The sequence below is a fragment of the Podarcis bocagei genome, assembly GCF_964188305.1.
Source record: "Podarcis bocagei genome assembly, chromosome: 2".
NCBI lineage: Eukaryota > Metazoa > Chordata > Lepidosauria > Squamata > Lacertidae > Podarcis > Podarcis bocagei.
Genome location: NC_138126.1, coordinates 38,610,023 through 38,627,153, shown reverse-complemented (window position 1 = coordinate 38,627,153; position 17,131 = coordinate 38,610,023). Strand labels below are relative to the sequence as shown.

Here is a 17,131-nt window from a genome sequence, read left to right as displayed (position 1 = left end):
GGGAGAAATATGTTTTAGGGGAGGAAACCTCGATATATGTTGTTTCCTATGTTGTAGCTTAGGTACCTCAGAACAGGAACAATCATCTTCCCCCTATATTCTCTAATCACTTTACATCATGCTTTCCTACAAATGAATGACTATTGGTCCTCCCATGGTTGAGACCATCTTGTCACTATTACAGATGGGGGCAGGATTCACTTAATGAGCCTCATCAGCAGAAGCCCTGTGCAAGGGGGCTTCCCCTCTTTCCCCCTCCTGTACCCCCTGAAAGTTGTTTTGGCTGGGAGGGGTCAGGAGAACCCCAGAACAGCATGTCAGGGGGAGAAGACTGGCAAGCTGAAATGCTTGTGCAGATGGTTCATTCATCACAGCATGACACTGAATTCCACTGGAAGCTTTTCATTTAACATATAGCCTAAGGATTTCTTTCCTGGTGAAATTTGAAAATAATGTAGTCTCTGCTGCAGTATTAAACTTGAACATTTATCTTCCAGGGGGTCAGGCCATTTGTCCACCCAATCCAGTATTTTCAACTCTGACTTTGAGTGGTTCCCAAGGCTTCAGAGATGGGTGTTTTGTAGCCCTTCTAACTAAGATCATTTAATTACAGGAGAATGCTGATGCACTCATATTTCACTTACAGGCTTCTGTAGGTAACTTACTGACCATTGTGGGAACATAATGCTGTACAGTGGTACCTCAGTTTAAGAACAGCCCTGTTTACGAACTATTCGGTATACGAACTCCGCAAAACCGGAAGTACAGTGGTACCTCAGGTTAAGTACTTAATTCGTTGCGGAGGTCCTTTCTTAACCTGAAACTGTTCTTAACCTGAAGCACCACTTTATTTAATGGGGCCTCCCTCTGCCGCTGTGCCACCGGAGCACGACTTCTGTTCTCATCCTGAAGCAAAGTTCTTCACCTGAAGCACTATTTCTGGGTTAGTGGAGTCTGTAATCTGAAGCGTATGTACCCTGAGGTACCACTGTAGTGTTCAGGTTAGTGAACTTTACCTTGGTCTAAGAACGGAAGACAAAAGGTAGGAGGGCACCGGCGGCAGGAGGCCTTATTAGGGAAAGCATGCCTCAGTTTAAGAACAGCTTTGGTTTAAGAACGGACTTCCGGAACAGATTAAGTTCGTAAACCGAGGTACCACTGTACCAGGATTACCCTTTAGGTCTGATTCCACAGGATTTTCTTATGTTCTTAAATGCTGATCCCAAAGTTTACTGCAGAACTTTCTGCAAGATTTCAGAGCCATTTTGTGTTTTCCAAAGCACTGTGATTTAAGAAGCTTCTATTTTACCTGGGAAGATAAGCAAAGCAGGGGCCTGACTGCACAGGCATGCCAGAGTTCCCCATAGTCCTTGCCTTTGCTTCCCCCCAAAATCTCTTCTTCCCTTCTGGAGTTACAGATCTTTCTCATCAGTTCCACCCCTGAGCCCCTGATTTCTAAAGTTCCTGCTTCCCTTTCGTCTTCCCATTCCAGAGTTCACAAACTCCCAATTGGTTTGTGATTTTGCACCACTCCTCCTCCAAATCTGAAACTTAAGAATAGCTTCACTCTCCTAAACATCTTCTTGCTTCCTCAACAAGAACTTCCACCCTGCACCTCACCTGAAGCCTGAAACTGCACTAGTTGGCCGTATTGTTTTACCCTACAACTCCTCCTTTCTCTCTTTCTTGGAAACTCCTATTATTTATTTTTAAATTTGAATACAAATCTAATTTCTAGAAAGGTCTCCCATGAATATGTTATGTGGGTGTGCCTCTCTTTATGGCTCATAGCCACCTGTCATGTACCACATTGCAAAAGCTTCCACACGGAGCAACTTCAAGGAGCCCCTGTGTGCGTGCTGTTGATGTTGCATCAAGTTAGTTTAGCAGTATTTTCCATTAGGCATTTTTGTAATGTTGATATAGATCTTTTAAACCCTGCTTTAACATAATGACACAATTTCACATCATCTTTTAGGCAACAATGTTTTGTTATGCTCTTAACTATAATTGTTTTTTGTAGAAAATCCTCTTTGAAACGTGATCATTTTGTTTGTCTCTTCATATTGCCATCTGCCACTCAGCAAACATTGACTTTTTGACTGTTGCTAATGCAACTTCCTTGTTAACTTCATTTTCTCAGCAGCAGCATCAATGAAATTGGCTCCAATTACGGAACAGGTTTTGATAAACATCCCATATCCCCAGAAGACAATGAACCATTTTACACTGTGTGAAGTGATTGGTTCATTTGAGTGAGAGACCTGGATATTTTTTTATTTAAGTAGTTATATTTAGGATGTCAAAGGCATTAATGTTAAGCATGTGAACCCATCAATCATAAAATACCCTTTTATGAACTAAAGAAAAAGCCAATCTTCAACAAAACAACACCCCTTCCTCTTAAAGAAAAAAATCACATAAAAAGGAACCTTCATACATAAATAGAGTCATGGAGACACAGTATATAAAATACAACGTATTAGGAATCCTCCTAATAACAGCTATGGGGGCAGGAAAGTCAAGGTTTTTTTTATTCTTAATGAATAATAAAGGCACGTCATGTGGGTGGGCCCCCTCAATGTGGGGGGCAAGTCGACACCCCACCAGCTTGTTCTTCATACAAAAATATTTTTGTATGACGCTATTTACCTTAGGAATTAGGAATCTGTGGACCTCCAGATATTGATGGACTACAACTCCCATCATTCCAACCACTGTGAGACATGGAAGACCTGCTCCCTGCCTGGCAGGCCTTTTCCACCTGGCCGGAGAGGGCAGGACCATGACTTACTCCAGCTACAAAAGCGGAGGCTGCTCAAAAGACTCTTGGGCTGGGATGTTATTTGGGGGTTGTTATTGGTTTTGTGTACCTTTATTTTAAATCTTGTAATTTATGTGGAAATTGCTTCATTTGGTTGGGTATTTTTAAATGTTTTATTTATTGTTTCTGACTACTTTTGTTTTGTTATAGTTATGTATTTTTTCCATTGTATGAACTATGGAAGATGTCATACAGATAAAAATATGTATGTATGTCTACGCTGGCTGTGGCTGATGCAAGTTGCAGTTCAACAACATGGCTTAGGGCCCTCGTATCTACAGGACCGCCTCTCCTGGTATGCCCCGCAGAGTACCTTAAGGTCCATGAATAACCATAGTTTAGAGGTTCCGGGCCCTAAAGAAGTTAGACTATCCTCCACCAGGGCCAGGGCCTTTTCAGTGATGGCTCCAACCTGGTGGAATGCTCTGTCCCATGAGACTAGGGCCCTTCAGGATTTAACCTCCTTCCGTCAGGCCTGTAAGACAGATCTATTCTGCCTGGCCTTTAATTTGAATTCAGCCTGATCTTTTATTTCCCTTCTCTTCCCTTCCCCTCCCCTTTTATGAAGATCACCCGCTCTGAGACCCCACAGCTAATTCTCCCCTGGCCTCCTCGCTGGCCCAAGTAGGACCAATTCAGCCAGCTAGCCCTGGGGATTATCTAATGCTTATTTCCCCTAAATTGATTTTTGATTTTTATTGTTATTCATGTTTTTATACTTTATTTTATGCTGCTTTTATAATTAAGTGTTTTAAATTTGTTGTTAGCTGCCCTGAGCCCAGTTTTTGAACCGGGAAGGGCGGGGTATAAAATTTATTTATTTATTTATTTATATTATTATTATTATTATTATTATTATTATTATTATTATTATTATTATTATTATTATTATTATCTGGAGGACCACAGATCTTAAAAGACTCTGTTTGGAAAACAGAGAAAAGGTGCAGTCTAAAGTATGTACCATCTGCTCCTTTCAGCCGAGGACTGACTCTATTCTGTGATTAGCTGGTTTAGAACTATTCTCACACTTAGATGTAGGCATTGAAAAAATATTTGCTCCTGGTTTTCATTTGAAGCAATTGTTGTAACTATTATTAAACAAAACAGATATGATAAATATTTTGTTACCACCCAATAAAGCAAAAAAATGCATCAATGCTAATTATCATTATTTTATTATTAATAATCATTTTATTATTTATATCCCACTCATCTGGCTGGGTTTTCCCAGCCACTCTGGGCAGCTTATGGCATATCTAAAAACAAAATAAAAACATCAAGCATTAAAAACCTGCTGATTCAAAGTTGCCTTCAGGTGTTTTCCAAAAGTTGTGTAATTCTTTATCTCCTTGACATCTGAAGGGAGGGCGTTCCACAGAGAGGGCGCCATTACTGAGAAGGCCTTCTGCATGGTTCCTTGTAACTTTGCTTCTCGCAGTGATGGAACAAGCAGAAGACCCTCAGAGGAGGACTTCAGTGTCCAGGCTGGACAATGGGGGTGGAGATGCTTCTTCAGGTATACTGGGCCGAGGCCGTTTAGGGATTTGAAGGTCAGCACCAATACTTTGAATTGTGCTCAGAAATGTACTGGAAGCCAGGGAAGATCTTTTAGGACTGGTGTTATATGGTCCTGGCAGCCACTCCTAGTCACGTAAGAGGTGATATGATAGAGGTTTATAAAAATTTGCATGGCGTGGAGAGGGTGGATAGCGAGAATATTATCTCCCTCACTCATAACACTAGAAATCATGGACAGTGAAGCTGATTATTTGAAGGTTCAGGACAGCTAAAAGAAAGTACTTCTTCATGCAGTGCATAGCTAAACTACGGAACTCACTGCTGCAGGAAGAAATCATGGCCAACAAGTTGGATGGCTTTAAAAGAAGATAAGAAAAGTTCATGGGGAAAGGGTCTATCAATGGCTACTATCCATTATGGCTATTCTCTGCCTCTATAGTGGAAGGCAGTATGCTTCTGAATACCAGTTGCTTCAAACTGCAGGAGGGAGGAGTCCTCTTCCGCTCAGGTCCCACTTGCACATTTCCCATAAGCATCTGGTTGGCCAGCGTAGGAACAGGATGCCGGACTAGAAGAGCCAATTTTTTTTATCCTGCAGGCTCTTATTATGTTCTTATATAAAGGTGGCAGATTTGCCATAATTCACTGTGGCAGCATGTGGATCTAGTTAAGGGATCACTGATGGCACATATTTATTCCTTTGTAAATCCCATTCACCAGAGTGGGGCTTGTATGCAATTTACTGGCATGCAGAACCCCTGCACTCATTTGCAAGACCAGGGAGTTTATACTGATGACATTTATACTACTCACCGCCAGAATGTGGAGGTGGTCCACACAGCAGAACCATCCCTTGTCCTTGTCGTACTGACACTGTACTTCTTGTCCTGGTTTTGAAATTTTCAAGATCTATTGGGAATAGATAAATAAACACATAATGTTATGGCACACATGTTATAGCACTCACTACCCAAATGAGAAGCAGGGACGCGGGTGGCGCTGTGGGCTAAAGCCTCAGCGCCTAGGGCTTGCCGATCGAAAGGTCGGCGGTTCGAATCCCCGCGGCGGGGTGCGCTCCCGCTGCTCGGTCCCAGCGCCTGCCAACCTAGCAGTTCGAAAGCACCCCCGGGTGCAAGTAGATAAATAGGTACCGCTTACCAGCGGGAAGGTAAACGGCGTTCTGTGTGCTGCGCTGGCTCGCCAGATGCAGCTTTGTCACGCTGGCCACGTGACCCGGAAGTGTCTCCGGACAGCGCTGGCCCCCGGCCAATAGATGTGAGATGGGCGCACAAACCCCAGAGTCTGTCAAGACTGGCCCGTTCGGGCAGGGGTACCTTTACCTTTACCTTTTACCCAAATGAGAAGGGATAGGATATTGAGCCTTTAGATTCACCAGAAGAATTTAAAGCGGTGACATGCAGGAGAACTCCTGATGGTCAAGAAGGACTACCCACCAAGAATTCTATTGCCTCAAGGAATTGAGTAGTGTTCTGGGTGCACCATATTTTGCACACTCAGGATACATATGTGTGAAGCATTTTTCTTGGGGTGGAGGGATAAACTTGCAGAGGCTTTATCTAATCCACCTGCCTTTCTGCTCAGTGCAGGAGATCCAGAGCTAGGGCATCTCCAAGAGATGTTTTGAAGACTTTCAGAAGGAGACCACCAACCATCTACATAACTGGTTTCATTGTTGAATCATCTAACCACCAGGAAGTTTCTCCAAAGCTTAACTGAAATCTATTCTCCTGTAGCTTGGTTCCATTTTCTCCTGTCCTGTCTTCTGGGGCAGAAGGTAACAAAGCACCATGCATTAGCCCTTTAGGTATTTGAAAAATGCTCTCAAGCTCCCACCTCATTTTTCTCTTCTCATGATGATGATGATTAACATTTATTAAAAAGTTACAATACAGCTTTGTCCACTGCCATATTACAGAATTATCACTCCAATCCTCAATTCCACATCACTGAATACCCTCAATAGGAGCTCAACTACTGATCTGGTTTTCTCTTCTCTAAACCTAATCCAGTTTATCTACTTTGTTCTTAAAAGTGTGTTACCCAACACAGTATGCAGTGCTTCAAATGAAACCTGACTAATATTGAAAAAAGTGGGGTTTTTAATTGTCAAGTGGTGTGTGCGCAGGAGAAAGATTTAGTAGTAAATAGTACATTTCTGAGTCAATTCAATGTGAGTCACGGGCAGGCCTTATAGTGGGGATTTGCCCCTTCTTTCCCAAGTGTCCCTCTTCACCCCACCTGAATTTAAAAAGCATATTGAATGGAGCACAATGAGCTCTTAGGGAATGCACAAAAGGAACAAAGGGTGAAAATACTCACTGCACACACATGCTTGTGTAAACACACATAAGATGTTCACTCAATCATAGGTAGCAACTTTAGCGTACTTCAGTTACACTAAGATTCTTGAACTCAGAAGTCGGGGCTCCATTTCTCAGAAACCCAGTTCACGCGCTATCTGCATCAGTTCACTCTGAGTTTAACTGCTTTCATGAATTGCTTATCCTACAGACTGGTGATGGGTAGCTGAGTGATTAATGGGTGTTTTTGTGTGTACTGCAAAAATGGAAGAGTCCACTCATGGACACTAAATACAATGTTACAGTAATCATGTGATCAAATATTTCACACAGACAGTTAAATGCACAGAAGAGGTGGCCGAGATTAACTCTTGAATTATCTTGCGCAGTAAACTTTCTCCTCACAAGTGTCCCAAGTCACTGGAATGACAAGAATTGAAAGATGGGGAGGACTCATGTCGGTGCCTCATTGTAAGCTAGACATGGGTATATTGAGGTTCATGAGCTATGGCAACTAAAATCCCCTTTTGTTTTGCATTTATCATCCCAACATTAAGTAGTGATAACAACCATATGAAGGAAAACTGCAAAATGGCAAATTCTGTCCCAACACCAAGTACTCTGAAACATTCTTTTTCTCTGCCTTGTGTATTACACTTAAGCTTATTAATTGCCAAGGTTACTATTGGTGACCCAGCCAATGGCACCAGTTATTGATCCGCAACTTCGGCTGCCAAGGGAATTCAAGGCAAATGCTCCAGCAGCACTGAATCAACTCAGGGGCTTTTTATCTTACATAGTTGTTTGTTTTTACATTCCCAGGTTTTTATTTTTTTATTTTGGGGGAGGGGGCTTTTATAGCGGCTGAGCCTTCATTTGCTGATCTCAAAATTGTTCCTTCCAGTAGCACCTTAAAGACCAACTAAGTTAGTTCTTGGTATGAGCTTTCGTGTGCATACACACTTCTTCAGATACACTTCTTCAGTGTGTATCTGAAGAAATGTGCATGCACACGAAAGCTCATACCAAGAACTAACTTAGTTGGTCTTTAAGGTGCTACTGGAAGGAATTTTTTTATTTTGACTATGGCAGACCAACACGGCTACCTACCTGTAACTCAAAATTGTTGTTCAGCACAGCATAAAACCAAGGAAATACACAGGAGATAAATGTATTGAACAGCTGGAAAGTAATTATATTGTTATAAAGGTGATAAATTAAACTTTGATTTTTATCCCACTTTGATTTTTTCCCCATTCCTGTTAAGAGCACAGTTGCACTGGCAGTACTGCTTAGGTGTGCTTCCCACAACCCTGAGTGTATTTTCTCCTCCAATTAGGACAAGCTGTTCTTTAGAAATCTGGGTGAAATTATACTGACAGTAGAATTCTTAACATAAGTTAAAGCTTCAACCCTATAACCATTTTCCTTGGAGTAAGAGCCATTGCAGTTACTTCTGAGTAGACATGTATACAGTTCTGCCCTTAAAGGTTTGAAGTTGAAACAAGGAATTGGGGGAGGGGGAGAGCTTTGGGGAGGGCAAAAAGAGAGAAGTTTTAAATTTTATTTTTAGGAAAATAGCCAAATAATCAACACTTCCGATATGGGCTGCGATTCACCCAGGTTTTTCCAGACATTTTAGCCTATTTTTGAAAATTACACCTGGACGCCATTTTCAACAGACGAATCTTGGCTATGTCTGGGAAATTCTGGACGCAAGGCAGCCCTAGTATCTTCGAATAAAGAAATTTTACAAAGTTGTCAGAGCAGGATGAGCACAGGATGAGACAGAGAGAGACTAACTATACAGAGAAATGATCTACTATCTCAGAAAAGCTCTAAGAACTTTGGACACAAACATCTGAAATAAACTAATTGTAATTGCTGGGGGTAAACAACATGAAATATTTCATGAAATTCCAGAATTAGCTAAAGGGACCTGTCTTATTAAAGGTGAGTGCTAGCAGTCTGGATATTTTCAAAAAAGTTGACAGATCAACGGGGACTAGGTCTATCACTGACTATTAGCCATGGCTGATACTGGAAAAAAATCCTTATTCACAGTACACCTGTGATTATAAAATACTTTTGAAAATTTGAGCTTCCCAGATGAAAGTGGACTGGGTGGATCTTCATTTTGATAAAGGATGTGGGCCACTCTTTACTTCCGCCCCACCCTCCAATCATTTAAAAAATGACAATAAAATGGCCCAATTCCCGTAACAGGTGGTTTTTTAAGAAACTGAGGGTTAAAAATATCCAGATCTTACCTTGGGCACAAGAGCTCATAAGACTCGATCAAGAGGCCACCAGCACATCTGAATAAATGTATGTGTCTGATGCTATTTCTGCAGTCATCCCTCCTAACATGCACTTGGTACAATTAGGAAAATAAACTCCACATTGTTAAACCAGCATTTATTATTATTAATTATTAGTATTATTACTACTACCGCTGTTACTATTTTTGCAAGAAAGGTCTCTACCCCAGTCTCTGCTAGTAAAACACTGTATGCTTGTTCCACCAAAGTATCATGCTACCCATTCATAGAATTGTAGAGTTGGAAGAGATCCCAAAGGTCATCTAGTCCAACTGCCTGCAATGCAAGAATCTCAGATAAAGTATCCATGACCAATGGCCATCCAACTTCTGTTGAAAAACCTCCAAGGAAGGAGAGTCCCAAGGGAGACCGTTCCACTGCTGAACAGCTCTTACTGTCATAAAGTTTTTCCTGATGTTTAGTAGGAATATCCTTTATTGTAACGTGAAGCCATTGGGTTTTGAGTCCTACACTCCAGAGCAGGAGAAAACAAGCTTGTGACAGCCCTTGAGATATTTGAAGATGGCTATCGTATTTCCTCTCAATGTCCTCTTTTCCAGGCTAAACATACTGAGCTCCTTCAACCATTCCTTACAAGGTTGGTTTCCAGCCCCTTGATCATCTTGGTTGCCCTCCTCTGCACACTTTCCAACTTGGCAACATCCTTTTTAAATTGTGGTGCCCAGAATTGGACACAGTATTCCAGGTGTGGTCTGACCACGGTAGAATAGTGTCGTATTACTACTTCCCTTGATCTGGACATGAGACTTCTGTTGATGCAGCCTAGAATAGTGTTAGCTTTTTTTTGCTGCTGACTCACACTAAGCTCGTGGTTCACCAAGATCCCTAGATCCTTTTCACATGAACTGCTAATAAGCAAGGTGTCCCCCATCCTATATTTGTGTATCTGGTTCTTCCTGCCTAAGTATAGAACCTTACATTTGTCCCTATTGAAATTCATTTTGTTAGCTTGGGCCCAATTCTCCAATCTGTTAGGGTCATTTTGAATTCTGATTCTGTCTTCTGCGGCATGGAGATTATCAGCATTTGAAGATGTGCAGCAGGTTATATTGTTACCCTTCCCCTCCTCTCTTGTTCTCATATATAACTTTGATTAATGGTAGAAAAAGGAGGTGAAAGATCATCTGCCCTTGTTCCTCAAGTGCAAGGAGCTACACTTGAGATTTACCTGAGAACTAAATTGTACTGCAAGAAGCAGCTCTCAGACTGATGATTTAAATCTAGTCAACTGATTTCACTCAAAGGTAGATTACAGGGCATAAATAAAAATATTGTTGATTAATACTTCATGTAGTTTCTTATTAATAAAAGCTACTAGTCTCAAATTAAGATCAACACCTATTCAAAAAGCTGCTTCATGACTGTTCACAGCCACCTTTAATATTACACTTGATTGTTGCCCATGACTATGATATACTTGCATTAAAAGAAAGTATTGATTTCTTCAACTGACTTGTTATGTGACCTCGGGTAAGTCATTTAGCTTCATTGTGTCAAAGTTTGCTCATTTGAAATGATAAGTGCAATGATGCTTGAACTATCTGTGCTTCTGAAGAGGCCTAGTTAATTAATTTATGCTAAGAGTTTTGATGCTCTAAAATGAAAGGTACCAGATACGTGCAAAGTATCACATGCACGTGAGCCAAAATCCTCTTTTCAGCATGAACTTTGTTTTTCTCTCTAGTTCTGTGCTAACTTTTTAAAGTCACCTTCATTATGAAGTCAACACGAAATTCTCAGCAAAGTCTGAGAAACATGCCAGCTGGAAATAGATTGGCCCCGATTAAAATCTCCGTATATCGTCTAAGGGAAGAGGAATTGCCAGCTCTATCTGGTACAATACATCTCCCATTTTCTCTAACTGCTAACCTTTTGTGTAGGATGTTCTATGACTCACTTCTGCAATATCAGATGTGTCACAACAGAAGCAGAAAAATCAGAGAAAGCAAAAAACTGACAACCCACAAGTCACGCCAGCATGCTAAATATGAACATTCTAACCTGCACCATATGGCTCTTGATGGTAGCACTGATCCATGTTTAGCTTGAATAAGCAATGTTTCTTCGCACATTTTAAAATTAACAAGAAGTGCAAACATCAATATTTACAGTCTATGAGCATGGAATTGTATGGCAAATTAGGGCTGTATTATTTCCCACCCCCCTCTCATTTATAGCCTACACAGCCAGGGATGCAAGTTCAATTCATAAATTGGGGCAGGATTAAAGTGCATGCAAATGTTACAAGAAGCCCCAGAACAACTGAACCTTCTCCTCCTCAAATACATAGACTTGATTTGTATTGTGCCGATTATGCTTCCATCAAAATCAGCCCCCCCCCCGCAATGTTGGTCTTGTAGTTCAAAACATATCCATTTCACACATGTGCATAATTTCATGGCCCATATGTTACTAAAGATTCTCAACTTGGCAGCAACATCTTGAGTCCACTCAAGGTAAAATGGAACCATGACTTGAGAGAGAGAAAACAAAACAATGTGATGACTTGATTTAAGTTGAAATGTGAACCCTGTGAGAATTCAATCTGCCCTACTTTGGGAGATGGACTGTCATTTCTTCCTCAAACATTCTTCAGAAGTAACCTCTGAGATATACCAGATCTAACCGACTCCAATTTTCATCAGCAAGATCCAGGAACCAAAGGAATATCTCATGCAACGAGGTGAAAATAAGACAAAGCAGAGGCAGGCCTGTGGTAAGGACTAGCAGTAAAAATAGTCCATTTGCTGCTCATACTGAACTGTAAGCCTGACCCTAGTACTTTTTCTTAGAGGTCAAACTTTATCATCTGATATGATAGGGATGGCTCATAGAATCATAGAATCATAGAATCATAGAGTTGGAAGAGACCACAAGGGCCATCGAGTCCAACCCCCTGCCAAGCAGGAAACACCACCAGAGCACTCCTGACATATGGTTGTCAAGCCTCTGCTTAAAGACCTCCAAAGTAGGAGACTCCACCACACTCCTTGGCAGCAAATTCCACTGTCGAACAGCTCTTACTGTCAGGAAGTTCTTCCTAATGTTTAGGTGGAATCTTCTTTCTTGTAGTTTGGATCCATTGCTCCCTGTCCGCTTCTCTGGAGCAGCAGAAAACAACCTTTCTCCCTCCTCTATGTGACATCCTTTTATATATTTGAACATGGCTATCATATCACCCCTTAACCTCCTCTTCTCCAGGCTAAACATGCCCAGCTCCCTTAGCCGTTCCTCATAAGGCATCGTTTCCAGGCCTTTGACCATTTTGGTTGCCCTCCTCTGGACACGTTCCAGTTTGTCAGTGTCCTTCTTGAATTGTGGTGCCCAGAACTGGACACAGTACTCCAGGTGAGGTCTGACCAGAGCAGAATACAGTGGCACTATTACTTCCCTTGATCTAGATGCTATACTCCTATTGATGAGGCCCAGAATTGCATTGGCTTTTTTAGCTGCCGTGTCACACTGTTGGCTCATGTCAAGTTTGTGGTCAACCAAGACTCTGTCATCTGGAAGCGAGTCTTTAGCTATTGGCTGTCCAGCTGGCATAGGCTTCCCGACCATTACCTTTTTCAGTGCCTCTGGCGGGACGAATTTGTTAATCCGTGGGTAGGAAAAATCCATGCCAAACTTCTGAGCATCGGAATTTCCCCAGCGGACTCCCTAAAGATGAACTTACGCTCAGCTAAAAGCCTCATTGAGCAAAGATTAGCAGACATTGAAAATCAACACAACCTTGCCAGAGGTGGGGGTGTCTGCTCCCCCAGGTATCACGGAATAACCCCACCACTTGACCTTCCATCATACATGTCATCTCTTTCATCAGTACCACACCGACTTGCATTTATTCGTGCAAGGTTCAATGTCCTTCCATCGAACCTGCTGAGCCACAGATTTTCCAAGGGTTTGGTGTCTCCGCTATGCGTGTGTGATGGGAAAACTGTTGAATCTCTTCCACATATAATGTTCAACTGTCCCCTACATAGCATAGCCAGGACTAAATTCCTGGGCCCTGCTTTACTGCGCTTGGTTAGCAGGCCTGTTGAGTCACACGCCGCACTGCTTTTGCAGGATACAGATCCTTCTGTTACTCTGCAGGTGGCGAGATTCCTGAATGCGGTTATCTCACACGCAAAAACCACCAAAAAACAACAACAACATCAAAATCTAATCGGACAGTTATGATGAGAGTGCATGTCGGATCTCGTCTTCAGTTTTCCTTTTTCTGTGAACCGTCCCTTGGAGCTCTCCGGGCCACATCCTGTTATTTGGCTCTGCCCAATGACCCACCCTTGCATCGCAGTGTTCACCTTCTGTTGTCAGATAGTTCGGTTTTTAAACCTTTGTGCTTTTTTATGTTTGTACATATTTTATGGGCTAATAGCCGTAAATAAATAAATGAAATGAAAGACTCCTAGATCCTTTTCACATGTACTGCTCTCAAGCCAGGTGTCACCCATCTTGTATTTGTGCCTCTCATTTTTTTTGCCCAAGTGCAATACTTTACATTTCTCCCTGTTAAAGTTCATCTTGTTTGTTTTGGCCCAGTTTTCTAATCTGTCAAGGTCGTTTTGAAGTGTGATCCTGTCCTCTGGGGTGTTAGCCACCCCTCCCAGTTTGGTGTCATCTGCAAATTTGATCAGGATGCCCTTGAGTCCATCATCCAAGTCGTTGATAAAGATGTTGAATAAGACTGGGCCCAAGACAGAACCCTGTGGCACCCCACTAGTCACTCTTCTCCAGGATGAAGAGGAACCATTGATGAGCTCTATTTCATCATTGGCCTGGCTGGTGGTTGTGTTGTTGTTTTTCTTCAACCAGAGGCTTGAGCCAGTAGACAGCCTCAATTCTTGCCTAATATCTCCCAGGCCCGGATTCAAGACATGATGGTCTTTAGTGAATTGATACAAGAGAAGAAGTTAGAATGCCCCTCCCTGCTTACTAAATCTGTTCTGGGGTTTGCCCAACCCTCCAGAACAGTTGGTGAGCAAGCTGGGGAAGCAGAGGGAGGAAATCCCATTATCCAAGTGAAAAGCACCTGCTACTTGGATACCACACCATGGTCTACTCATGTGATCTCTCCTACCAGTTTTGTGTAATGGAGTGCAGTAGCTCCATTAACAACCCTTGTGGTGCAATGATTCAGTGAGCCTGGCTATTAGCCAGAAAATCGCTGGTTCGAGCCCACCCAGGGACTGGTGGTGGGCAGGATTCCTGCATTGCAGGGGGGTGTACTAGACCAGTGTTTCCCAACCGGTGTTCCCCGGCACACGAGTGCGCCGTGAGACACCGGCTGGTGTGCCGCGAGATGCCTGGAGGGAGGCGGGCGAGTCGGGCGGCGAGAGGCGGGGCGGGGGCGGCGAGGAGAGGCCGCGCCTCCTGCTGCTGCCTGGCGCTCCTCCTCGCAGCCGGCAGCGCTGCCTGGGCGCCTCCGCGCGACTCTGTCTCGCTGGGTTTGGTCTCCCAGCAGAGACGGGTCACACGCGCCCCTCCCTCCCTCCCTCAGCCTGCGCGGAGGGAGAGCCAGAGAGAGGCATCGCTCCTGCGCTCCGAGGCGGATTGAGCGCAGCTGAGAGGAGCTGCCGAGGGAAAAAACGTTCACTTTTGTGCGTCCCTCCCGGCGTGACGCTGCGCGCTGACGTCACGGGGCGGGGCTTTAATGGTGGTGTGCCGCGAGATTTTTTTTTAGTACACAGGTGTGCCGTTGCCCAAAAACGTTTGGGAAACACTGGGTTAGAGCGTGGTGCTGACAACGCCAAGGTTGCAGGTTCGATCCCCATAAGGGACAGCTGCGTATTCCTGCATTGCAGGGAGTTGGACGAGACAATCCTCAGATCCTCTCTATGACTATGTCTAGGCAGCCGGGCGTAGTTTGGGGGAAAGAGCCTCGCAGGCCAAATGGGGAGGCCTGATGGGCAAAATCTGGCCTGCGGAGTGGAGGATTCCCCCCAACCCTGGGGTATACAATACTGAGGTAGATGGACCGATGGCTTGATTCTGTATAAAGCACCTTCCTGTGTTCCTAACCAACAACACAGGCAGAGCTCGGCTGGATCAGACCAAAGGCCTGTCTCTGCCAGGATTCTGTTATCACAGTGGCCAGTCAGATGTCTCTAGGACAGTGTTTCCCAACCACTGTTCAGCGGCACACTAGTGTGCCGCGAGATGTTGCCTGGTGTGCCGCGAGATGTTGCCTGGAGGGAGGCGGGCGAGTCGGGCGGCGAGAGGCGGGGCGGCGGCGGCGAGGAGAGGCCGCCCAGCGCGGGGCTCTCGCCGTCTGCCTGCCTGGCTGCCTGCGAGCTCGGCGGGCAGCGCCTCCGTCCGCAGCGCCCGTCTCGCGGCTCTCATTCCCTGCCCCTGCCAAAGCTCACCCAGCCAAGCCGCGCTCTCCTTCCTGCCTCGCTTTGCTGCCTCCTCCCCCCCCACCCCCAAAGCTTGGAGGTTCCCCGGCAAGGGGGAGGGAAAAAAATTGAAACTTACACTTTCGTGCGTCCCTCCCGGCGTGACGCTGCGCGCTGACGTCACGGGGCTGTAATGGTGGTGTGCCTCGAGATTTTTTTCATCAAACAAGTGTGCCTTTGCCCAAAAACGGTTGGGAAACACTGTACTAGACAACCCTCTGGGTCCTTTCCAACTCCACAATTCTATGATTATTTGTGCATTAGACAATTCTTCAATAGCTTTGCTTTGTTAAGTTTCCTTTATATATCAGTACAGTGGTACCTCTGGTTATGAACTGAATTCATTCCGGAGGTCCGTTCTTAAGATGAAACTGTTCTTATCCTGAGGCGCGCTTTCGCTAATAGGGCCTTCAGCACACAACTTCCTTTCGCATCCTAGGGCAAAGTTTGCAACCAGGAGTAGCTACTTCTGGGCTAGTGGAGCTCATAACCTGAAGCGTTCGCAACCAGAGGTACCACTGTAGAGTGGTACCTCAGGTTACATACGCTTCAGGTTACATACGTTTCAGGTTACAGACTCCGCTAACCCAGAAATAGTGCTTCAGATTAAGAACTTTGCTTCAGGATAAGAACAGAAATTGTGCTCTGGCAGCGCAGCGGCAGCAGGAGGCCCCATTAGCTAAAGTGGTACTTCAGGTTAAGAACAGTTTCAGGTTAAGTATGGACCTCCGGAACAAATTAAGTACTTAACCAGAGGTACCACTGTATAGCACAAATAATGATCAACAGCTATAGGTGACAGGAATAACAAGTTGAATATTTTTAAGCTGCACCACAAAGCTAAGGGATCCAAGTAGAAAGATTAAGGGCATGGTGAGGTGGGGAGAGATTACCGTATATTTTTCGTGTATAACATGCCCCCGTTGTTTAAGATGCCCCCTATTTTGGGGGACTCCAAATTAAGAAAATGGAGGGAGATCGCTCAGAGTTCTTGAGCTTTTTTTTGGGGGGGGGGAGGATTGCAAAAGAGTTGAGCTTTTTTTTGCCGAAAATCGCTCACCCGACAGATCTACACTGCCACTCACACGTGTCGCCCAAGTCACCAATCGTCTGCCCCCTCACCTCCAGCAGCTGCCAATCATCCGCTGGATTGCCGCCAAGTCAGCCAATAGCCATCAGTCCTTGCTGCAGCCACCAATCAACCGCCCTATCACCGCTGAAAACCTCCTGCCCAAGGCAGCAACTAATCCCCAGCCCCCCCCCCATGCACTGTCCATGTATAAGACACCCCCCCCCCATTTTTAAAGATTATTTTATAATAATAAAAAACCTCGTCTTATACACGGAAAAGTACAGTAACTATCTTGCAATGCTATGAACTGAAGTCCATTCATATTCCCCACTCATATTCCCCACTCACTCCATCCCAATTTCTAGTCAGGCATAATGCTTGTACATTTCATACAGAAGGCTTTTTTCTTCTTGTTGTTTTTAGCTACAATGTGGAAATAATTCAACTAGTGAACTCAATGCACCCTCAAAACAATAATGAATACACTAAAGAATCCCTAGGGAGGCTGCTTGTCTCAGGTCATTGACAATTTGACAAAGAGGCCCTTATCTCTCATGAAAGCTAAGCTCTGTTTTACACTTCTTGTTTACCAAATGAATATTCTCATAGCTGTTTTTCCTTAGGCTTATTTTGTTACCCCCAAAAATAAAAAT

General features: G+C 43.9%; 1 protein-coding gene across 11 annotated transcripts in view; it reads right to left on the bottom strand.

Annotated features, from left to right (window-relative positions):
* LOC308581527 (contactin-4) overlaps positions 1-17,131 on the bottom strand; it is a 527,693-nt gene that overhangs the window by 168,490 nt on the left and 342,072 nt on the right. For 10 of the 11 annotated variants that reach the window (XM_081184014.1, XM_081184021.1, XM_081184022.1 and 7 more), the window contains one exon: positions 5,159-5,254. In XM_081184014.1, the coding sequence (XP_081040140.1) occupies positions 5,159-5,254 (96 nt within the window). Of the gene's footprint in view, positions 1-5,158; positions 5,257-17,131 lie in introns of all 11 variants that reach the window. The other variant, XM_081184015.1, reaches the window with a different exon arrangement.